We start from the raw sequence: 25,533 nt of genomic DNA, 5'->3' as shown, positions 1-25,533 counted from the left end.
AAAAACCCCATGCCTTCTTTCGGAAACATCAATAAACATCCAACGACCACGGGCGCGACTCCGTGACCGTAGTTAGTATGAGATCTCACCTAACTCCTAGTTTTAAAAAATATTTGAAATAAGAGACTCGTAGATCAGACGGCCTGGAGAAAAGTACACGGCTAATACCCCAACCCCTGATTGTCATTACTCCAGAAGTGCACCAATCCAGAGTTTTATTGCTCATCCATCTTGCACTTTACGTGATTTACAGGTTTAGATTTAGTGATGACTCATATGCATAACAATTCAGTCAATCCAATATCAATTCAATCAAGTTAAACAACTTTTCAATTTCAATTCTTGATTTATTAGTGGCAAGCAACATTTATTATTTATTCTTTTACTACCTCGGTGTATAAACACCTTGAGTGCATAAGGCACCCCAAAACCTCAACCTCGTCTTAGAAGACTTAAATTCTTCCTTTACTCATCCTGCTTGCATAATCATGAATGAGTAATAAATTAATCATTACACCAATCATATACTTTTGCCTCTAAGCGCACCTTGCATAATTAGAGCACAAATAATACTTGCAATATAAAATAGTGCACGTCATACAAAATTCACAATGTATAGCCAAACAATTTAACTCAGTCATCCCTATACATGATACTAAGTTCTCGATCCGTCGTCCTTAAACATGCACCTAAAAGAAAGGTTTCGTAACTTGTACGTACCTTGAGCAAACGAATTGGTATGCCACTTTACTAACTAGAAATCACCTTCAATAAACTCCTCTCCTAAGCCAAATAATAACATCTCAATCAATACCCAATCAATCAAATTTACAGCAATACTAACTTACTTTAAAACCTTCAAAATCCAAATCAAACAACACTTTAAAACCTTCCCTTTTGTTAATTAAAGGCTTATATATAGTTCTTTAAATTTTTCTTCATAAAAACCTTAAAATACACTCTTATACATGAAATTACAGCAAGTTCAAAGTCTAATAAAAATCTGAAAATTATATAAAAACCCCTAAAATTCTCCCTTTTAATAGGTAATCACACCCTTTTATTAAAATCACAATTATACTACTTTAAATAAAATTCCAGCATTTTAAACTAATCGAAAACCACTTCAAAACTTCATCAAAATACATCTTTATACTTAAGTTATCCATAGAAAAATTAAATTATCTCTTACCCTTTAAACTCAAGGATAAAATTTTAAAAAAACTTCGTTAAAAACCAAAAACTGCCCGAAAATCATATTTAGAAGCTGAATTTGGCCACGAGAGGGTGGTGCTCACTACCAAGTCTTTTTTAAAACGTTGTTTTCACATGGAAAATACTACTTTTTTGTCAAAATCGGATGAGTTTAGAACCTGATCGGGATTAAAACGGGATTAATATTAACGAACAAGAATCTATAAATTAAAACACGAATCTATGTGTTCAAAATAATCTGGAATTAAGTTAAACTAATCAGTAGTTATAATCACCAAAATTTCAAAACATCATTGCTATAAAAGCCCTAAATCAATTGTTCATAAAAACCCTAAAATCATGATTTTCAATAAATTGAAACCCTAGGTTTATAATTCATAAAATATGAAATTTATAACATAAATATCACTACTACAAAAATGGCCAAAGAGAGCCGTTGAAATATGCCTGAGAGACCTCTTCATAACGGGTCTCTATCTCAGGGGTCTCTTTGTTAAAGAGACCTGTTCAATAGAGGGGTTTGTTTATAAGAACAAAGAGACCCGTTGTCACTTATAGAGGGTCTGTTAGGTGAGTTAAAAAGTTAATATTTTAGAAGACGAAGAGACCCGTTGTGTGAAATATAGGGTATGTTTCGATGTATCAAACAGACCTATTATGTTAAATAACGGGTCTGTTTGTTCTCTACTTTTTTTTTAAAAAAAAAAAAATTATTTTTGCAATTTGCTTTTGAATTTTGAAAATTTTATTATTTATGCTCCATAAAAATTGGCAAAAAATTCATATATTGTAATTTATGATTGAATTTATTGAGACTTACATAAATTATTACATGATGTAAAATTGATGTGAATGATACCAAAAGATCATCCAATATATAAAACTGCAACAAAAATAAATTTACAATAATACGTAGTACATTAATAAGGGTTGAATACTCCATTTCTTATCTCCGTTGAGAATAAAGTGTGATCTGATGAATGAAGCAAATCTGACAAAACAAAAACAAAAAATTCATCATTATAATTAAGAAACATTCTACACTAGAACAATTATTAAATGATTTAAAAACACATTCAATTGTTTTCATAAAAGCACAAAAAATTGCAATCATGAATGTAATTGAAGGTTATTCTGCTCTAAAAAAAAAAAAAAAAAAAAAAATTGAAGGTCATTCTCAATTAAAATCCAATTAACCATAGAAATTTTCAGCAAAGCATTCACGATAATGAAGACCATTGATCAACTAATGCAAATTTATCTTCAAATTAAACCAGGTTGTATAATTATACAAAGTCTTCAAGATCAGATCTAATAATATAATTTACTCCCTTAATAATTTCTCACCAACTAAAAAAATCAAGAAAAGAAAACCCATATTAATGGGACAAATTACCTGAAAAACTAACTAGCAGCAACAAGAACATGAACACTCGAATCACGCCGAGGTATGGTTATCAGACCGTTGTGGATCGGAGGAAGGAGAGAAGAATCCAACTAGACATGGGGGAAAAGAACACCATCAACTACAAGATGTAAAAGGGAATAACCTCCATAAAATACAACTAAAACTAGAGATTAAAGAAGAAAAAGACATCAGATAATAAGCGATTTTTTTGTCAACACCAAATAATTTCAATTTTAACCATACGTTTGTATCGCCATCTGCTAGTTTATCAGATAATTATTAACAATAAAAAATACAATTCAGATTGTAGTTAAGTTACAAGACTTTAATTCGAGTTTTAAAACAATAAATCATGAATATAATAGCAATTTAACGATTTAGATAGGTTAAAAAAAAAAGACGATTTAAGCGAGTGAAAATACCTGGAGAATATGTGATTGACGAACTGAATCAGCGAAAATCTAAATCGAATTAGTGAAAAGAAAACCTTGAATTTGAAGGTATAATGATTCAATCCAAGGAAAACGAAGAAGTTGCGACGATTTCAATGGAGGATTTGAAAGTATTTAGGACAACAATAATGGTGATTTGAGGAGAGATAGAAAAAAAAATTATATAAAAATGAAGTTAAATGACTGGAAGGGATGAAGCTAAGAATTGTCGGCGGCTTCATTAGGGTTGGGCGAAGGTTTTGAAGAGTGAGAGAGGAGAAAGAGTTTGAACTTTGAAGGGATTTAATAATAATTAAAAAAAAAAAAGTAAAAGTACCATGTAAGAGACCCGTCAAATGAAGGTGGATCTATTAGCAATTAAGGGATTTTCTTCTCTTATAAGAAATGTGGGACCTAATATAATGAAGAGACCCATTAGGTTTGGTAACAGGTCTCTTATTTTTTACTTTTTTTCTAATATACATAAGAGACCCGTTATAATTAAAATTGGGTCTTTTACATCAAATAGACCCGTTAGTTAAATAACGGGTCTATCATTTGGGGTCTTTTTTCCAAGTTTTGTAGTAGTGTATAATCTGAAATTTATAATCTTTATACCATTAAAATATAATTTGATACTAAAAATATAATCTTTATATTAGAATCGAAACCCAAAACAATTAAATTAACATTAAGCAAAATAATGAAACAAAGAAGGATGAAAATAAGACTAACCTTTTTGTGTGGAAAATTTTTGGAGATTCATGGGGTATTTATAGGAGAGAATTATTGTAGGGTAAAAAGAAAGATTGACCCTCATAAAAATAATTATGGGTCGATTAAGTAAACAAATGGGTTAGGCTTGTGTGATTGGACATAAATTGTAGAATAAAGGTGCATAAAATAATTTGTTCAAATAATTTTCGACCCAGATTAATAATTTGAAACTTTTGAAATTAAATTATGAAAAATAACAAATAAATATTATAAATAAAATAAATTTTCATTTATAAAATATTTAAAAATACGGGGTGTTTAGGGTAATTTTACCCCGCCATGTGGCCCAATCAGAGGGCGACACGTGTCAGCCCGGGGATGGTCCAAAATGGACCTATCCTTGCTTGACACGTGTCATCCCAGATATTTGGGGGAAAAATGTCGGCCTTCAGGCCCAAATCCCGAGAAAGCCGCAATGCGGCGCAGCCCATCACTGATTAGGGTTCTGTGACCTAATCACGGGCACAATTCCCAAGGACCCTATAAATAGGGAGATTCCCCTCTTTTGGGGGGCACGTTTTTCCATTTTATTACAAACTGTCCCTTTGATAGAGACAACTGAGCTAGAAATCCTAGCAGATCCCCACCTAAATTTCCGCACCTTTTTCTCTCATTTCAAGTTACTAACTTGATCGTCGGAGGTGGAGCACCAACCAACAGGTGTCTCCATTTGTCTTGCAGGTACAGGCCGCTCTGGACCAGTCTTCGAGCTGTAACTCTCCCGAGGGACAAAAACACCCAAAACATTTGGCGCTGTCTGTGGGGAGAGTACCTCAAGATGGTTCAAAGTTCTGTACCAATTCTCAATTCTACCTCTCTACGTCCGAGTACTCAGACGGGTAACCCAGACGACTTGCAACCGGTTATTCAGCCGGAAGGGTTTGAGATCCCTCAGCCTCCACCTCAGCCTCAGCTAGAGGTATTCACTGAGGAGGAGGAAGAAGAAGAAGACAATGATGTGGAGACCTACATATCTAAAGATGGCTCCCTCATCTCTAAATCCATTCGTTCCAGGGATCAACTGGAGCGAAATGTAGACCAGGCGGGCCCAAGCAGGCGCCCACCTGGAAGGCCAGAAGGGGAAACCCAGAAGGCTAAAGGTCAAGCCCCAGTCACCCGAGATGAGCTCATGAAATTCATGACCTCTTTCAAAGGTGAAATCAAGGCCATGATCAACCAAAACAAGGCAGGCTCTAGCAAGAGTCAGCCGGCTAAAAAGACTCCCAATGATGGGAAGAAGAAGAAGCCGGTCAAGGACAGGCAGCCAACTCCTCATCCAAAGGAGAAGGCAGCCGCAAAACTTGACCGGTCTAAGATTCTGATGCCCCAGCGACCCCAGCCGGAGGCCCAAAAGGCGTCTACCTTCGATGCAAGACATGTCATTAATCGGAGGAGACAACAACAGTCTGAGTCAGCTTCTACCTCAAGCTTTCCAGACAGCTTCAAGGAAGCTTCTGCAAGGAATTCTATGTCCTTGCATAAGAGTCGGACAGGCGGTAAATCCGTTAACACCGAACCTCAGTTGATGATAGGGTCTATGCCATACGCACCCCAGGCGCAGTATGGGCAATATGGCCTCCAATTCATGCAGCCACCTCCATTTGGAGGTCAGGCGGCATATACCCCTACCCAGCCTCTGGACTGGCAGCTCCGGCTAATGAGGCTAGGCGAACAGTCGTCTGCCTTTGCAGCCAATATAACCGAGGCGGCTCAGCCGGCCAAGGTTAAGAATGTGTTGGTGGGTACCTATGATGGTACCACCAACCCAGAAGAACACCTGATGGCATATACCAACCTCATGTGCTTACAGGGTTGGGACAATGCCACCTGGTGTCGATGTTTCCCGGCTACACTGAAGAGCATTGCCCAGCAGTGGTTTGGCAATTTGCCAGCCGGCTCTATTGATTGCTTCAAGAAGCTAGCCTTCTTGTTTGCCACCAACTTCTCAATGAACATCCCTGCCAAGAAAACGAGCCTTGATTTGAGCACCGTTAGGCAGGGTGAGAGAGAAGGGCTACGCTTATATGTCAGGCGGTTCAACCTGGTTAGGATACATATCCAGGGACTGTCTGACGAGGTAGCTTTCACAGACTTTTTCAAGGGTCTGAAGGACGGGTCGGCTTTTAAGTTCGACCTTGTTCGAAAAGGGGCATTTACGCTACAGGCGGCCCTGAGGGAGGCGGAGAGCTACATACAAGCTACCGACCTCTGCACGCCTGGTAGCCAGTCAGACTCCAAGAAGTCTGACAAACAAAAAGAAAGCCGGTCAGCTCAGCCGGGTAACAAAAAAGAAGAGAGCAAAAAGAGAAAAGAAGTCTGGGCGGTTAGTGATTCTGACCAGCCGTCCCAGAAGAAAAAGAAAGAGTTTAAACCGTACGTCCCCAAGTATGAGTTTAACAAAGATTGCAACTCCATCCTCATGGAGGTAAAGGACCGGCTGTCTATTGAGAAGCCGAATCCGATGAAGAGTTCCGTCCAGTCACGGAACAAAAATAAATTTTTCCAGTTCCATGAGGAGGTTGGCCATGACACCAACGACTGCTTCAGTCTACAGCGGACGTTGGACCGTCTGGCTGACAAAGGGCTTCTAAAGTCCTACATTTCTAAGTCCCCAGCTGGGGCAAAGAAGAGGAACAAGGGTCAGTCCTCCAAGGCTACCCCCCAGCCTGCTAGTAGTTCGGAAACCGACAAGGATCCGGTCTACACAATAGCAGGCGGATTTTCATGTGGTGGCCCTACCATCCGGGGCACCAAAAGCCATCTTCGAAAGATGGACAAGGATGATGATGAGCAGGCGTATGCTTCTTCCACCTTCCCAGACGTCCTCATAACTGAGAAGGACAAGGGCAGCGTCCGCCGCCCGCATGACGACCCAGTCGTCATTGAATGTAAGGTTGCCAACCAACTGGTTGGACGGATCCTCATTGATACCGGCAGCCCGTCGGACATTATCAGCCTCCGGTGCCTGCAGAAGCTGAAATACAATGTCAGCAGCATGCATCCAGTAACCCACCCCTTGGTTGGTTTTGGGGGTGGGATGGTCCAGCCGGCAGAATTGACTTGCCCATCCGGCTGGGAGAAAAAGGCCAGGGACGACATATTGTCGTCAGGTTCTTGGTCGTGGAGGAGTTGACCGCCTACAATATCATCCTTGGTAGGCCAACCCTCAACGAAGCCAAGGCGGTGATCATCCCGTCTCTCATGCTCATCAAGTATGAGCGGGATGACGGCTCTGTTGGTTCCCTGAACGGGGATCAGAAGACGGCTAGGGAGTGCTACCTCTCAGCCGTGAAAGATACTGTGGCCCCAAACGGCCAAGAGAAGGAACCAATAGACCTTGACGATGTCAAGGATGCCCCTCCAGCCGTTGGTAAGAAAAGAAAAGCACCTTTGCTGGTGGAGGTGAAGAAAGAGAAAAAATAGCAATCACTGACCGGCGAACGGTCAGACGAGCTCCGTCCCCAACCGGCTGGAGAAAACGTTGACCTCGTTTTGGACGACAGCCGTCCAGAGCGAACGGTGAAGGTTGGGACGGTTGCTTATGCTACTCTAGGTGCAATCTTGCACCTTCTGCTGAAAGAATTCAAAGACATCTTTGCCTTTGAAGTGGAAGAGATGCCAGGCGTCAGCCCGGATCTCGCTGTCCACAAACTCGCCGTGGATCCCAAAAAGAAGCCCATCCGGCAAAAGAAAAGAAACCATGGCGAGGAAAGAAGTCAGGCGGCAGCTGCCGAAGTTAAAAAGCTGCTAGACGCCAAGTTCATCCGGCCCTGTAATTTCCCCGACTGGGTGGCCAATGTGGTCCTTGTTAAGAAACCGAAAGGGACCTGGCGCATGTGTGTTGACTACACAGACCTCAACAAGGCGTGTCCAAAGGACAGTTACCCGCTTCCAAAGATCGACAGTCTGGTCGACTCTACAGCCGGTCACGCCTTGATGATCTTTATGGATGCCTACTCCGGCTTCCATCAGATACCCCTCTGGAAAAAAGATCAAGAGAAGACGGCCTTCGTCACTGATTTGGGGTTATTCTGTTATACTGTGTTGTCGTTTAGCTTGAAGAATGCGCCTGCCACCTTCCAACGGATGATTAATACAGTCTTGATTAATCAAATTGGGAGGAATGTGGAGGCGTACATAGATGACATGATAGTCAAATCCAAGCAACAGACGGATCACCTTTCTGATCTCCGAGAAACATTCACCACCCTCAAGCGGCATAAGGTCATGTTAAACCCCAAGAAATGCGTCTTTGGTGTTGAGTTTGGGAAGTTTCTCGGACTCCTGATTGATCAAAGGGGAATAGAGGCTAACCCCGACAAGATACAGGCGGTAATTGACATGAAGTCACCCCGTTCTGTCAAGGAAGTTCAAAGATTAACAGGTTGCCTGGCCGCCTTGGGAAGGTTCCTCAGCCGGTCAGGTGACAAATGCCTTTACTTCTTCCAAGCAATCAGGAAGAAGACCAGGTTTGAATGGGGAGACGATGCTGAGACGGCATTCCAGAAGCTAAAAGAGCACTTGCACTCTCTGCCTAGGCTGGTCAGCCCTCTACCTAGGGAGACGTTGTATATGTATTTAGCCGTCTCAGATCATGCTCCCAGTGCCGTTCTCCTTGCTGAGCGAGACGGCGTTCAACTCCCGGTTTACTTCATTAGCCATGTCCTTAAAAATGCTGAACTCCGGTACCCCGTGGTTGAAAAATTTGGTCTTGCTTTGTACATGGCATTCAAAAAGTTGAGGCCTTACTTTCTGGCTCATCCGGTGGTGATTTACATCGACCAGCCACTCAAGCGGCCAATGTCTACCTTGGAGTCATCCGGCAGAATGTTAAAATGGGCTATTGAAATGCAAAGTCTTGAAATCACTTACGAACCAAGAAAGGCAGTGAAAGGTCAGGAATTTGCCGACTTCATTGTGGAAATGACCCGTCCGGTGGCTCCGGATAATCTCGATCAGGTTTGGAAAGTGTATGTAGACGGGAGTTCTACAAAGAACGGCTGTGGTGCAGGCGTAATTTATGAGTCTCCTGAGGGGGACAGATATGAGTATGCACTACGGTTCAAGTTTCAGGCCTCAAACAATGAGGCGGAATATGAAGCCCTGCTAGCCGGAATTCGATGTGTAAGGCAGCAGGGGCAACAAAAATTGACACCTACTCTGATTCACAGTTGGTCGTTAGCCAATATGAGGGAATATTTGAAGCAACTCACCCGGCTATGATCAAATATCTTCAGGCGGTCAAAGAGGAGGTTGGGTCACTTGAGGAGTTTCATTTGAATCAAGTACCCAGGTCTGATAACAACCAGGCGGATGCCCTGTCAAAGCTTGCATCCTCCGCCTGCCATGATACGCCTCGGTCAGTCTTTTGGGAAGTACTTGAAAAAAGAAGCATCTATGAAGATCCCATTGGAGTCCTAGACCGAAGCTCTACCTTGATGGATGGCATCCGGGCATATCTCTCAGACGGGACACTTCCTGACTCGCCACAGGAGGCAGCCGTTCTGAAAAAGCGAGCCGCAAGCTTCGAGTTGAGAAATGGAGAGCTCTTCAAGGCGGGGTTTCTTAAGCCTCTTTTGAAGTGCGTAACCCCAGAAAAGGGGAAGGAAGTTCTCGAAGACTTGCACTCAGGGTTCTGCGCCTCCCATATAGGCGGCAGATCTCTAGCCGTCAGATCCAGACGACATTACTTTTGGCCCACTCTAGAGGCAGACGCCAAGGAATTGGTGAGAAAATGTGACAAGTGTCAGAAGTTTGGCAAACTTATTCACCAACCGGCTACAGATCTGACGGCCATCCACAGCCCAATCCCGTTTGCAAAATGGGGGATGGACATTTTGGGTCCTTACACGCCTGCTCCAGGCGGAAAGCGTTATATCTTGGTGGCTGTGGATTACTTTACCAAGTGGGTGGAGGCTGAGGCGGTAAAGAACATCAAGACATCAGACGTCATCTCCTTCATCTGGAAGAATATTATCACCCGGTATGGGGTTCCTATGTCTATGGTGTTTGATAATGGTCCTCAGTTTGAGACGCCTCAGCTTAAAACTTGGTTGGGAGATCAGGGGATCTCAAGTTATTTTGCATCAGTCGGCCGTCCCCAAGCAAACGGCCAAGTTGAAGCCTTCAACAAACTGATCTCAGACGGTATAAAGAAGAAAATTGAAAGAGCCGGTGGCTTATGGGCTGAGGAATTAATCCATGTCCTATGGGCCATCCGGACAACAGCAAAGGGGGCAACCGGTGAAACCCTATTTCTCATGGTTTACGGTGCTGAAGCCGTCTTGCCCATCGAACACTATGAGCCGACTCTCAGAGTCATGCTATATGATGAAGAGGCAAACTGGGAGGCAATGCGCCTGGCATTGGACTCACTTCCAGAGCGCAGGGGCAATGCCGCCTTGCGTCATGAGATTTACCGTCTGAGAATGACAAGAGCCTACAACAAGAGAGTACACAGGCGCCCTTTGAAAGTGGACGACCTAGTGTTACGAAAAATGGAGGCAACCGGTAGGGCCAATGAGCTTGGAAAGCTAACTCCTAATTGGGAAGGCCCCTACCGGATTTATGAAGAAGTAAGAGACGGCACCTACCGCCTGGAAACCCCAGACGGCAGGCGCCTGCCTAGAACTTGGAACGTAGATAATTTGAAAAAATACTACTTCTGAGATTTTGTAATAATTTTTGTAAACAAGAAGTACATTAATGAGAAGTTGCTTTTTGTTTTCACTTTTGATTGTCTTATACCCCGTCTGAATTCCAGACGGGTCACATGTTTATTTCTCTGAGTTTGATACTTGGAAACTGAATTAACGTCTGATTGACAAGAAGCCAATGGCCAGATAATTAAGCTAAGCACAAAAACGCTTAGTAGCTACACAGCCGGTCTCAAACAAGATCAGAGGCCAACGGCCAGACGGCTGATTTCCCCATAAATTCGCCTGTCCGTACATGGACTAAGGCGTCCGGCGACACCCCTCCGGGTGCAATCGTCGCAGAGAGAAGCCAACTTGCTTACTCTACGTACCAATGCAGGCGGCCACAATTGGACGGCTGAATCAGCCATTCATAGCCGTCTGCCTGAACAGCCTAAGGAATGATCAAGGTTTGGAACCCGGATGTCCAAGGACATCAGTCGGCGACCGATTGCATTTCTTACTTAGCGTTTTTTTGCTTTTAAATTGTACACATCCTCGTTTGGGGCAAAAGAGTTGTGCAATGGTTATATGAACTTCACCTAGACGGACAACACCGTCTAAGTAGAAGCTGAAACGCCTGTTAATGTACGGCTGTGCGCTTGGTTTGGGGCAATCACTATTGTGATTGATTGACTTACAAACGTATCATGCTCTTTGCAGCATCAGACGTTCCCAAGTCAATCAACCAACTCCCTTTGAAACCAACCTCACAGCCGTCCAGGGGCAAGGACAGCCGCGTACTTTTGATAAGTTAGGCTAAAATTCGCCGGATGCTTTTAATAAGTTAGGCAAAAATTGAAAATGCAAAAAATTGAAAAGGCAAACACAAGCGCAAAGTAATCAAAACCGACTCAGTCGGTGCATTCATTAATTACCCACCCAAGCAAACGGCTGTGGTGGGGCAAATGTTATCCGGACCCCGTCCGGGAAAAGAAAAATTGTTTAATAAACACGGCTCCTTAGCCGGTAAATACAGAGATACTCGGCACGCAGGCCGAAAAAGTGAACAAATGGCATACTGCCGCAGAAAAAATAAAAAAAAAAAGAGAAAGTTGGCACACAGCCGCTGAAATCACTGCCCTGCAGACGGCCCTTCCTGGTCCTTCCCCCCTTCTTCAGGAGCCTCAGTCTCTGGAGCTTCGGCTTCAGGCTCAGGATGATCAGCTTCAGCCCAAGCGAGGAAGGATTCAGGCTCTGGCTCACCCTTCTCTCTCAAGTATATAACTTCATCAGCATACTTGTGAGCCAGAGCCCAGACGCCATAATTCTTGTTGGGATACAAGGCGTCCCAGGCGATCTTCATCATAGCCTCATTATCGGCAGCCATCTCAGCAACTAGACGGTTTTCCTCCGCCTGGAGAGTTGCTTTGAAGTTCTCCTGAGCTTTGGCCGCCTCCTCCTCCAACTTAGCAATTTTACTCTTCATATCAGCATTCTCTGAAGAGACTCCTTGGAGCTGTTGGAGGTCTTCTTGGGCTTTCTTGAGGTCCTCCCTGAGTTTAGGGAGGTCCACTTCCGCCTGCTTCTGGGCCGCCTTGGCAGCCTCAGCCCTTTTGTTGGCCGCCTGCAGACTCGTCTCCAGCTCTGTAATCCTGGCCGCCTGTGTCATTTGGGTTGCTTTAGTTTCAAGATCGTTAACTATACAGGAGTACAAAGCAACATTATCGGCGTGTGTGGCGGCCTGCTTGGATCGTCTTACCTCATCCCGTTTGCGGGTGTAAGGACGCTTGAGCCCATCTACCTGCAGCAAGGCCTGCAAAAACAAACAAGGTTAATAATGCAGGCGGGGGAAGAGACGGAAAAAGTTATTGAAAAATTGATTAAGTATACTACCTCAGCCAGGAGGGTCAGAATACGTTCAAGGTTGAACGTCTCAATCCCCGGGATAGTATCCTTATCCTGTTTGCTGACAGCATCCAGCATGGCCTTGGCATGCTTCTGGACGTTTGGCCAATGGGGAGATTGATCTGCACCATAATCAGCGTCAGATTGAGATACTAAAGCAGCGCCTATCTGGTTTCGACCGTCTGAGGATGACGTCTGCTGGGAGTGTGATTTCACTCGCAACGGCCATCCCAGCTCAGGCGGGGATTCAAAAGGGTTCTTACCTGCAGAGCCGGCCAGGCGAGAGCCGCTGGCAGGCGTAGAGAACCCCCCGGTTGCAGGTAGAGGGTTGGCCAAGTCAAGGCCAAGAGAGCCGTTCACTCTCTCTTTTCTCCCCCCTATCCACATTTGTCTCCCGACTGGGGCGTTGGGAGTTGCAGTGGAGGTGGCCTTCTTTGAGGACTTGCTGGGGTTAGAGACGGTGGTCTCCTCCCTAGTCCGTTTGAGGGTTTTCTCAAACGTCTTGTCCACTTTTCCTCCCTGAAAAAATAACAACTTAATGTTAGCAGACGAAGAAAGAAAACTTTGAAAGTAAACTCACAAAATGGTCAGGCGTTTACCTTGGCCTTAAGCTCCCGCGCCTAGGCCTCCGCCAAGTCACGGCGGATCTGCGTAGAGGACCGTCTGGGGGTCTTCTCTTCTGGCAACATGTTCAACGCTTCTTCTGCAAAAACAAACGGGAAATCAATTAGTACATCATCAAAAAATATTTCCGACACAAAAGTACTACAGACGGAAGGTATTCAGGCGCATACGTCTGTCGAACATGTGCCCTAGCCCACAGGCGGCTAGGAAGCACTCATCCCTAAGCCAGGCGCTTTTAGGGATCCAGTTCTTGGGGACTTTTATTGTCTCCCCGGTTGACAATGTGGCGTCTGTGAGGCCGAAGAAGTCAGCCTCAATTATTTTGTCATAGTCCTCATCCGGGATCCGGGGAAGACAGCATTTCCGACCCAGAAGGTCATGCTTCTTATTGTATTGACGGAGCTCGAAGTTCTCCCGCCTGGTGGGAGCCGTCAACAGATAGAATTTGTTCTTCCAGCCGTCGAATTTTGAGACCTTGTCTAAGGTCATCATGTACTGAGGAAACGTGGTTAGAGTATACCACGCTCTGTACCCGCCTGGGTTTCGGCTAAGATAATGCATCTTAGCAAAGGCTTCCCAGCCGGGGTGAATCCCTTGGAATTCACAGGCGGCAACGTACCCCAGAATATTTGCCCAAGAGTTGGGGGTAAGTTGCTAGACTCCGAGGCCATAGCCTCTCAAAATTGCCTTCACCGCCTCGTGAAGGGGGAAGCGGAGACCCGCCTTGAACGTCGCTTCATAACAGCCGAAGTAGCCGTTTGCGTTTCGTTCTTCGTCTGTCCAGGAAATGGTGCCGTCTGGGGGAGGCACCCTTATTTTCCACCCGTCTCCCATTGGGTGCATCTTCAAGAAGTTTTCAAGACCTCTTTCCATAAGGTCTCTATCTTTGAGGGAGACGTGGATTTTGAAGGGATCATCCTTCTCTTTCCATTTCTTCTTTTCTTCTTCCTCGCTATCCTCAAGCGGAGGGAGATCGTCGCTGCTCTCTGAGGAGGAGACGTCAAGTCCACTTCCCGTCTCCTCCCCAGATTGGGAAACGGAAGCTGAGGCGGCCTCCTCACCGCCTTGGTCGACGGCCTCCTCCCCGTCTTGGTCACACTCGTCCAAAAACGAGTCAGGAGGAGTTGGGGGGCCACGCGGAGGGGATCTCTCTGGAGCCGTCTGGTGTTCAGAGCCAGACGTCTCTCCCTCATGCGTTTGGCCACCTGAGCCTTCGCTTCTATAGTTTGGGTCTTGTGCCGTCTGCATTGTCCAGGCCATTGTGTCCTACACAGACGCGCAAATGGTCGGAATCCAAGCATGAGGGTGGTCCCAACACCCAGAGACGGCACTACCAGTCCTAGACTCAGCCGTTCCTGGTGAACGACTGGATTCTACCCTAGGTTGTGCCGTGTGTGTTGGTGATGAATCCATTTATTGCAAGGAATATATACAAGCGGTAAAATGAAAAAAGAGCTAAGAGAGTCAGAGACGGTACCTTTAGATTTGAGATCTGAAGGTAGACGGGTCCGCCTGTGTTGGTGAAAGTGAGTTTCCTTTAACTTGCGCCTGACTCAGACGGATGACTTCTGCTCTCTCTTTCAAGATTCTCTCTCTAAGTTTACTCTGAAAATTTTTGTGAAACGTACCAAAAATATGAGGGTAAACGACTATATAAAGAGGGTAAATGAAGGGGTATTCCCGTAATTTACCCAGAAGTTGAACAGTAAAATTTTGGCGGTAAAATTACCACCATTCAAAGAGTGACACGTGTCACAGATGCCACGTGGCGTGCCACGTCACATCTGTGAGGGGCAAATGTTTAGGGTAATTTTACCCCGCCATGTGGCCCAATCAGAGGGCGACACGTGTCAGCCCGGGGATGGTCCAAAATGGACCTATCCCTGCTTGACACGTGTCATACCAGATATTTGGGGGGAAAATGTCGGCCTTCAGGCCCAAATCCCGAGAAAGCCGCAATGCGGCGCAGCCCATCACTGATTAAGGTTCTGTGACCTAATCAGGGGCACAATTCCCAAGGACCCTATAAATAGGGAGATTCCCCTCTTTTAGGGGGCACGTTTTTCCATTTTATTACAAACTGTCCTTTTGATAGAGACAACTGAGCTAGAAATCCTAGCAGATCCCCACCTAAATTTCCGCACCTTTTTCTCTCCTTTCAAGTTACTAACTTGATCGTCGAAGGCGGAGCACCAACCAACAGGTGTCTCTGTTTGTCTTGCAGGTACAGGCCGCTCCGGACCAGTCTTCGAGCTGTAACTCTCCCAAGGGACAAAAACACCTAAAACACGGGGGATTACATGTATGTTTATTACAGGTCTTCTACCTTGACCATCTTCATCATCCTCCCATTCGTTGGGTGTTTTACAAAGGAGAAAGGTGTGGACGCACGACCGAAGTGTCCAAGGCATTGGAAGAAGACAAATGGAGGACGTCTGATGACTATGGCAAGCTAAAGGTTTATCTTTATGCATTTCCTCTTATCTTTAAACGTTGTAATTATCATTTTTTTATAGCATGCACTGAAAATGTAACACTTGTTGTTTCAGTATGTGCTAGTTAAATATAGAGAGGCGAAGGAACAATTATGTGTTGTAGAGACTCATCTAGAACATTGCATAGAAGGTGGTTGCTGAGGTATTATAATATACAATTAAATTCAATATAATTTTGAAAGTGACAACAAGATATATATTTGAAGTTTATGTCTTTGTTCTGATAGGTTACAGGTTACTTTAATTATTTTACTTTTATTTTTTATTTTGTAATCGCGGGTACTCAAGCTACTGACACCGCAATTGGAAAGGTTGGTTTCTGATAATGTGAGGAATCAGCTTAATTCTCCAAGGAATCTAGAAGAAGTAAGTCAAATCGCTTTGTTTGAGTCATATCTAATATGAGGAGGAGATGGAGGGGCATGAGGACTACCACTTCATGAGTATCAACCTCTTGAGGACCTACATGGACCTTAAGAGGAGGATCCACATCAAGTCCCAGTCTAGGCTACTAAAATCACTCTTGGAAATCCTCATGGCCAACTTGGACCTCACAAGGACCCACTTGGATCTCCCTAATACCCCGAGTATCATCTCGAGGACACTAAGAACCCACTTGGACCTCCCGTGGACGCACTTGGACCTCGAAAGAATCTCAAGATGACCTACCACTTGAGTCCTCACCTATTCATGGTTCTTTCTTACGTTATGAAGAGCCTCAAGAGGAGCCAACTGACGAACCTCATGAGCTTCCTCGAGGGGACCTAGGAGAAGGAGGACCATGTTGGGGAAGAGCCTACTCATGAAGATACTTTGCCACAAACGCGTGTACTAAATTAGGAATCAATACATGTACCCGTTGGCCGTAGAACGAGGGGAAAAAGAACTGTGAAGCCAACATAGGTCATGTTGATTTCAGATGTCCCAAACACTAGCTCTCCTAGACAATCAGCTTTAGAGAAAAGGTTCCTAGATTTTGTACGCAAATGGAGGAAAATATGGAGTACGAGTGGAAGGTAAGAGCTTGTTAGCTTTAATTGAATTCCCTTCCTTGAATTGTCAAATTATGATTTTTTTCAAATGTTGTTGTGTGTTTGTCATTTTCTTAAATTTGTTCCGTTTGTTAGTTTACTTTTGGTTTATAAGCCTTGGTCCAACACTTGTTGAATGCAATAATGGTGTTGATGCCACCCAGAAAGATTATTACCATGTTTTGATGGCGAAGGAGTGCATAACTAACAGTTATGTCTGTATGGCTTCTAAGCTGTGCACAATAAGATGAGAAGTTGAGCAATTCCTTGGCAAGAGTCGTCGAGTCGCCTCATGTCTCCTAACTTTTGATAAATGGTTTCCTACGCCCGTAACATATATAAATCTAACCTAATCTTTGAATCTAATGTTTATACCTTTTTTGTTATATATTTGAGTCACTTTATCATATGCTGACTAATACAAAGTTGCCTTTTGATATAGGAAGTCAATTGCAAAAATTCCTTAGATGAATTGTGAGTTGTAAGGCCTCATATTGATTTTACTTGTTGTTATGGAGTTGCTCTTGTAAATATTGGTTTGGTGTATTTTTTTAGAAGATATTTGTACTTGTTTTACCTGAAATTACTTTACAAAAGGATACTTTTCTAACTTCTTATCATTAACAAAGTATCTAAATACTAAGAGTAATTAACCTGATAACTTACTGTTGTTTTTACAGAAGAAAAAAAAAACATATGACATGTGTGATGACTTTGCATTTTTTTTCATTTGGATTAACATGCCATAAACTTGAGCCTGTTGATGTGAGTCAGTTGCTAGAAATGCACATCTCATTAAGCATTATTTCTATGTTTTCTACTTGCATAGATGTTTCCTCTACAACAAAAATGTAACTTTGCACTAGAATATACTCATATTCTACATCTGTTGTGACTTCTGTGATCTGAGTGACTGTTGATATTCCATGTAAGGTCAATCATATGTTGTTGTAGCAAAGGATTCAAACTTTGTTGTAACATTTGAATTGGCACTTCAACTAATAGAGTTTAGTAGTTAGCCTTGTCTTTAATTTCCGTCCTTTCCTGTGCATGGTATGATAACAAATAATTATTTGAACCATGCACCTTCAATATCTCAAGCATGCAATTTTGAAGAATTAGGAACACACGATTCACTTAATGACACTAAAAAATGTTATAAAGCATACTTCACAACACCTACTAACTAATCAACCGATCTTGGGGCTTGTTGGTGTTGAATTAATTTAAATGATTGGACTATTGGCCTGGGGGTTGTGAAATTAGATGTATGTTGAAACCATTTGTGCTTGCTTCCATGTTCAAATTTATGTCATTTAGTTGTACATGTGGTGTAGCATTGTCTTGTTGAATAAAATGGTTCCACATGCATTGATTAACCACTTCACTTTGATTGATGGAAGCAATTGCTCAATAAATAACTTCTTTATAAATGATTGTGTAAATCTTTTGATTGGTTTTGTTTCCAAAATGTCAGCTTGTCTATGTATGCTTGATCGTTGTATTGGAGTAACTTCCGTTAGTGGGAAAATTCCTAACTTTTTATCAAACAAACATTGGCCATCTTCTTCATGAACTGTCTTTGATAGTGCTGCCTCAAACATGACTTTCACAACGTATTTTTTGGACTTACAATTCCTATAAGGATGAGCTTCACTTGGTGCTAAGTAAAAGGTTTGTGTGTTTTTGACATCATAAACCATTTCTCATCAATATGTACCACATTGTACATTTCTTCAAACGGGGGATGGTATTTACTATGCTTGGAATTACGTTACTTGTTCCATGCACCATTGTAGCCTTTGAACCTTATTGTGAGTGTTGATTAGATAGCATTGTTATGTCACTTGAATTTTCCCCATTTTTATGAATCTTCCAATTGATGTTGACTTGTTAATACGCATTGATGAAGCCATAGATCTAATGTCCCCCCCCCCCTTTAAAGGAACTGCCATTAGTTGTTCAACAATCAAATAGATTGCTTTTCTACCCACGTTACCTTTATAATTCTTGGTGATTTTTATGCTCTGCTTCAGTGTGAGAATTTTCTTAACATGCTTCCATATCATTTGGATTATCCACCTACTAACACCATAAAGAAAAGAAAACGAAGAAATGGTCCTTGTAGGTAGCTTGAACTTTGTTGTTGCATGTAAGAGGCCCTCTATGTGGTATGTCTATTTTATATAGTATTAGAAGGATGTGTTCCTACTAGTCACTCGTGAAGATATCATTGACCGCTTTCAAAAAATGAAGACTCGAATAATGTAATTGTAACTTTTATTTAACGTTTATGCAATTTTTTTTCATTTTTTTTTTTTTTTGGATTGTATGACTTTGTTTGTTAGGATTTTGAGTTGTAAAGCTTTGACTATTAAATTATCTAACCATTCAAGTATTATTTTTTTTTTCAACATTTTTGTTAACCTATGCGTTCATTTGTCCCCCCATGTTCTAATTCTTGGCTCCGCCATTGATAGTGGATATGAGGGAATGAAATTCTTTTTATACGGAGTAATGAGTTTCAATTTTGATTTGATTTGTACTTTAACTTAATTGGGTATTGTAATGAAATACTCTAATTTCATTGGACAATTTTAATTCACATGGATTCAGCTTTGCATAGTGCATTCTCAGTGGAAATTGAATTTAAAAAAAAAAAAAAAAAAACCTTTGGTTTCTTCTGAAAAAGCGGACAACGACAAAGAAAAAATACTCTCTCTCTCTCTATAATTTATTTGCTAATCATAATCAGTTTCTTTTCCCCATAGAGTTGTACTTCTTAGTTAAGTTTCTTAATTCCCGTGATTTTTTCCCATAAGGGACTATCCTTTGGGGACGGAGGGAGTAATAAAAAAATGTAGTGAGTTTGAATGAGACCATTACAAGAAATATTACAAATGTAGCTTTTTGCAAAAAATAAAAAAAAATAAAAAAATTCTTTTAAAAAACATGAGCACATTTGGTAACTAAAACTCTTAAAAAACACAAAGGGATTACCAAGTTTCAAAATAACTTCAGCTATTTCACCAAATGCCATTGAATACTTAAAAAAATCACCAATAAAAAAAAATAAAAAAAATAAAAAAATAAAAAAACCATAGGAAGTGAGATTCCTTAAAAATTACTTCGTACAAGTTAGATGTGTGTTTGCTTGACAAAAGTTTGGTGAAATGGGCAAAGTGAATAGTTTGGTGAAATTGGGAAAGTGAAACCTCCTAAGAATTTACACTTCCCACAAAATGTAGGAATTTCTAATTTCCATGTGAACCAAAGACACTTAAGTTGAGCAAAGACTACATATGAACTTGGTTTATATGGGTCAAACATAAATCAATGATGTGACAGCCTCTGATAGGTATTTGATTTAGGGCCCAAAAAAATATATTTTAAAACATTGCATTCAATTTCAAATGAAATTTCAAACCTAATTTCAAATGTGTTATCTATTTTCAAGGCACAATTAATGCACCCATATTCCCAACCAACCTATTCTCTCAAATCTAATTTTTTTGGCTGAATTTTTTTTGGAGTTTGGGTTTTCTCTTTTCTTTATCTTCTAAAGTTCATCATGTTAGTTTATTTTTTTTTTCAGACTGTTCCTATAATTTAATTTCTTTATACAATGTTTATGTATCTAATAATTAATGAATGATTCTCTTCAAAAAATTTCAGATTAATTTTTTTTTTGGTCCATTTCTCACTTCTCTCCCTTCTAATTTTTTCATGTACTTTATATTCTTGAATTAATTTCATTTTCTTTAGATTTTTTTTATAATTTATTTATTTTTATATAATGTTTCACTAATGAAACATTGTTTTATCTATGTTAGTGAAAATTTCTTCTCATTTTTTTGGTTGAAATTTTTGTGGTCTAATTTTTTTCTTTCTTCTAATGTTTTTCATGTTCTTTTATATAATCTGTAAAAATTAGTTTTACATCTTTCGCTTTATAATTTATTTGTTTTTTTAGAAATTGATATTGAATATCAGAATATATAATGTTTGGATGTACAATTTTTTAATTATTTGTTCTTTATCCTTGTTGTTTCAAACTGTTTTGTATTTTTATTTTTTTTGTATAAATCTTATTTTTAAAACTGAAAAAAATGAATGAATTCTTTTTCTTCAGATTTCATCCCATTTTAATCAAATTGTATTGTATTATGTGAACGGAAATATCGTTATTTTCAATGTTCTTTAGTATTCCCACATTTTAACATCAAAGTATAAAATTTCAATAAGTTAGATTATTGATTAGTAATAGAAGACGGACACTAAATTATTAACAATGACAACACATTAGACTCCTTGTATTATCTCGCTGACAGATTAATAAGAAATTAATATTCACTTTTAGAACCAAACATCAAGCTTTAAGATTCATAAAACGTTTGGAGTCAATTAAATGAGAATTAAAATAATAGTGATTAAAAGAAAGGGAAAAAAGGGGTCAATTCTTAAAAATAAAACGGGTTGTAACGATAGTAAGTTTGTAATTTATATATATTGTAACAACAATAATTTAAATAGTATTTAAGAATTATATTATAGTAACAACAATTATCTAACTAGTATTCAAAACTTATATCATAGTTTGTATATATGGTCTTATATACATACAAATATAAAGTATCAAGATGTTAACATGGTGAATATCTCAAAATTTTGGTTATTGACAAGTTTTAAAATTCTACTTATTATACATTTTTAAAACTTAAATTTCTAAAATTTCCTTACAATAAGTAAACAGATTTTCGAAAATTTAAAGTTTTATCATTAAATTGTTTATAACTTTTACTTGTTTTCCATTTTAATCGTTTTTTGAAAAAATTATATATTTATTAGTAATCGATAACTACTGTTTGTATTCCAAATCTATTTTATTTTAACCCTCTACCATTTTATTTTAGTCCATCAACTCAAGTACTATCATTAGAATTAGGTTTTCAAGCAAATATTAAGTATTTCAATAATTATAACTTAATTTGTAAATGATTATTTTTGCATAATCTAATTTTTTGGTAAAACAATTGATCGAATATTAGTTTTTTTTGATTCATATGAGCCACAAGGGCGGGGTAAAACAATTGATCGAATGTTAGTACTTATATATTACAATAGTATAATTGTTATGCCTTTCAATAATCAATTATTATCTAATATTAATATTAAGGAGCGTAATTTCACTTTTTGGCAAAAAAAAAATTGATCGAGATTTAGTAATTATATTATTATAAAGGAGAATTATTTCATTTATAAAATAACAATTGATCTAGAGTTAGTATGTGTGTGTACACTACAAGTTTAATAATTTTTGTGCCTTGGAGTAATTGAATATCTAATATTAAGGAATAAGATTATATTAGTATTGCAAACAATAATGGATGAATGGTTTATTGAATATAGTTACTAATCTCATTATTACACGATGAGAAAATGGATAATAAAACGAAGATTAGTTATAGATCTTCTTACATAGTAAATAATAAATAAATAAATAAATAGTTCTATTATAAATATGTAATTTGACACTTATAATTTGTTTCAGTTAACGATATACTCCCTCTTTTCAATTTAATTGCAACATTTTGACTGGACACGCTTGCCGATGCACATATTTGACCATCAATATCTATTATTGTATATTTATAAAAGCTATAAAAAATTTATATTAAGAAAATATACATTAAAATAGACCCAATAATATTTTACATGATTACATTGACTTTTATATAATAGCTAAAAAAGATGGTCAAAGTGAGAGGTGTGAATAGTGCAAAAAGTCAAAACGTTGTAAGTAATTTGGGACGGAAGGAGTATTTATTAGTAACGATAGTCGATAACTACTTTTTGTATTCAAAATGTTATTTATTTTAACCCCCCACTGTTTGATTTTAACCCTTCACTATTTTAAATGTTATTTAAATTATTTTTGTTGGGCATCATTTCCTAAATATAAGGCCAAAACTCCTCCCTGATATAGTAACAAACTTTTTTCAACCAAAAAAAAAAATTGGCGAGAAATTTTTTCATGAGGTGATGACATGTGTTCTTAAGGGATAATTATGGGGATTACTTTAGTATATACGTATAGACGTATAGATAATAAAAATAATGATAATAATAATAATAGTAATAATAATAATAAGGAAAATTAGCTTAAAATAATACCAACTATCAATGGTGTGTGCAAAATAATACGAACTCAACTATTTGCTATTCACGGTACCACCTTTTATACTATATGTGGAAAATAGTACGCCAAAGTCACCAAAAACGTATTTTGAGTAATATTCCATCTATATTTATTACTATTATTTTATTAATTATTTTTTTTTTCAAAATACATATTGTATTAATAATTTCCTTTACAATCAAATTAATAATGCATGCCCCACTCCTTTGTTAGGTTTTTTTAAAAAAAATTGTTAATGTGTATTTAAATAATTTATTTCAAAATACATGTAGTGATTATTTATAATACTAGTCTACCACACAATAGTAAATAGGGTATTTTTAATCTAATCATTTTCAAAAAATATTTTAAAAATTCAAAAAATTCCCTACATTATTATGGTTGGTGAATGTGGGAAAATTTCGGATATCTTGAAACTAATTATATCAACATAATAATAAGGCATTTAAATAACCTATTTACTATTGTGTGATGTAGAAATTACTATATGTATTATTAAAAAAAATAAATTAAATACATATTGATTTTTTTTTATAAAAAAAAAAACAAAATCCTAACAAGAGGGTGGTGCATTATTAATTTGGATTGTAAATAAAATTTTTAACGTAATACTATGTATGTATTTTGAAAAGGAAACAGAAAATTAATATAAAAAAATATAATAAATTACAAAGATAGATGGAATATTCATCGAAATACATTTTCGGTGATTGGTGTACTATTTTTCACATATAGTATAAAAGGTGGTACCACTAATAGCAAATAGTTGAGATTGTATTATTTTGCACACACCGTTGATAGTTGGTATTATTTTAAGCCAATTTTCCTAATAATAATAATAATAATAATAATAATAATAAAATCTTTCAAAAACAAAAAAAAAATGATAATTAAAATAATTTTTATTGTTTTATATCTTTTAAAAATTTTAAAACGTTAAGCAACTTTTAAAAAAAATCAAATTAAGTTGACAAAACCAATAAAACGATGACACGTGTTAAGGTAACCTGTAAACATAGGTTACCAACCGGTTTTTGCCTGTCTAAAATAAACATCTCTCAAAGGCTGTAATATTAATGTATAATCCAAAGGTTGTATTATTTAAAAAGAACCAGCCAAAGGTTGTATTATTATTTGCAGTTTTTCTTTCTATTTATTAGTTGCATAATATAATTGTTTAGTAACACAATAGTGGGATTAGTATGCATTAAATGCATTCTGGCGCTTAAACTTTTTCTCTCACTCAACCTTACATTTAGGCGCCTAAACCCAAATAATTCCCTTCTCCCCTCCAATTTTCCCTCTCTTTTTTTATGTGTAGCATATCTCCTTAAGTTGATTATCCTCCCTCCGTTTTTATTTAAGTGTCCTTATATGACTTTGACACTATTCACACACATCACTTTCACCAATGTTTGTGCTTTATACACAAGATAAATATAGTTAATGAGTACTTGATAGAATCGTTTCAAAACACAATTTTCAAATAAACTTTTTATAAATAATGAATAAAGATGTTATTAGTCAAAGTTGTGCATTGACAAGTACACCGGTCAAACTGGGGACTTAAATAAAAGCAGAAAATAAAAGTATGAAATTGTGTTACCAATTTAAAAAAAAAAAAAAAAAAGAAATAAAGTCTTACATGTAGATGAAAAAAATATATAATAGTTTATATTTTCTAAGAGATATTACTTACGATAGTTTATAAAATGGGCATAAAAAAAAATGAGAAACAAAATACAAGTTTATTTTTTGAGAAACAAAATTGCGTTCTCAAGGTGGTAATACCTGCCAAAATGGGCATCCAAAAAAATGTCGCCCTGCATTCAACCATCTCTTAGACCTTGACAGCTTTGCAGGTATCCCGTGGTGGCAGACTGGTTGTGCGTTCGGCCTTGGAAGCGAGTGTGACGCTCTAGATGTGGAACTCATTCTGCCACGGTGTACTTCAGTGGTGATAGTTGTTATATCATTTTATAGAGGCCTTATACAAAGCATGTGGCCTTAAAACTTTTTGTCCCTTGTCCACCCAAATTCGTGTCATACAATTGATCAATGCAATGAATTAATCCCCAACTACAATATTCGGTTGGGAGTCTCTGAGTTGAAAAATTTAGCGTTAATAAATCAAATTAAAATGCATATCATATTTGTGGTATATAATCTATTAATGTTAATTGCAATGTACTCTTAATCAAAAGTAATCTTTTACTGGTGTCCAATACGGTACTAATTTCAACAAAGCACCGGAATATTGTTAGTGAAATTAACTTACAATACGGTACTGGTGTCCAACACGGTACTAATTTACAATTGAAATTTTACAATCTAACATTTTTGTGCCTGGATAAAGAAAAATGTTACCATTACGGAAATAAATTCAGAATTAGCAAATGGAGAAATAGAAATCAATACTTGTTAATTCGTATGCACATATTTATAAAGTATATAAGCAGTGTATTTGATGTGATACGTTGATCTTGCATTTGATTATACTAAGAGGATACGAGTGCAATAATCTTAAACTAGCCAGTAATTATGAATTTACTAAAATTTAGACTCACTCTAAGCACACATCAGCGGGCGAAAAATTGTATGTAACAAATGACTCCTACAAATTCAGAACATGGAGGACCCAAATTGTATGTAACAAATGACTCCTTCTACAAACTCAAATTATTTGATATTCAAATCCAAATAAAATCAAAACAAAAAACAACAAACCTTGGAAAGGGAAAAAGATTACTGAATAGATTCCCAACCTGCAAACATCCTAATATCCTATGAATCTTACAGTAGATTCTGTA

General features: G+C 38.6%; 1 protein-coding gene across 4 annotated transcripts; it reads right to left on the bottom strand.

Annotated features, from left to right (window-relative positions):
• Positions 1-1,984: 1,984 nt before the first annotated feature.
• LOC145598412 (uncharacterized) lies at positions 1,985-24,751 on the bottom strand. Of its 4 annotated transcripts, XM_081654759.1 has the most exons (5): positions 24,515-24,751; positions 12,974-13,077; positions 12,638-12,893; positions 12,363-12,496; positions 10,662-12,282 (listed from the first exon to the last, which is right to left on the bottom strand). In XM_081654759.1, the coding sequence occupies exons 3-5, from the start codon at positions 12,759-12,761 to the stop codon at positions 11,602-11,604; spliced, it is 939 nt and encodes a 312-aa protein (XP_081510885.1). In that variant the 5' UTR covers positions 12,762-12,893; positions 12,974-13,077; positions 24,515-24,751; the 3' UTR covers positions 10,662-11,601. The 4 variants fall into 4 exon arrangements, 2 of the variants coding, with proteins under 2 accessions (XP_081510885.1, XP_081510884.1); XM_081654758.1 differs by having other exon boundaries at positions 12,363-12,893; XR_014103550.1 differs by lacking the exons at positions 10,662-12,282; positions 12,363-12,496; positions 12,638-12,893; positions 12,974-13,077 and adding exons at positions 1,985-2,206; positions 2,612-2,712 and having other exon boundaries at positions 24,515-24,750.
• Between the last annotated feature and the right edge of the window lie 782 nt (positions 24,752-25,533).

The sequence above is a fragment of the Chenopodium album genome, chromosome 20 (assembly GCF_948465745.1).
Source record: "Chenopodium album chromosome 20, dcCheAlbu1.1, whole genome shotgun sequence".
Lineage (NCBI taxonomy): Eukaryota > Viridiplantae > Streptophyta > Magnoliopsida > Caryophyllales > Amaranthaceae > Chenopodium > Chenopodium album.
Note: the sequence above shows the minus strand (reverse complement) of the source record. Positions and strands in the feature narration are given on the sequence as shown.

Bases quoted from the DNA above. Each gene is read 5' to 3' on its own strand.
- LOC145598412 (XM_081654758.1), bottom strand. From the start codon at position 12,761: ATGTGGATAGGGGGGAGAAAAGAGAGAGTGAACGGCTCTCTTGGCCTT. The intron at 12,283-12,362 runs GTAGTATACTTA...TTGTTTTTGCAG, and splicing joins TTCTGACCCTCCTGGCTGAG to GCCTTGCTGCAGGTAGATGG.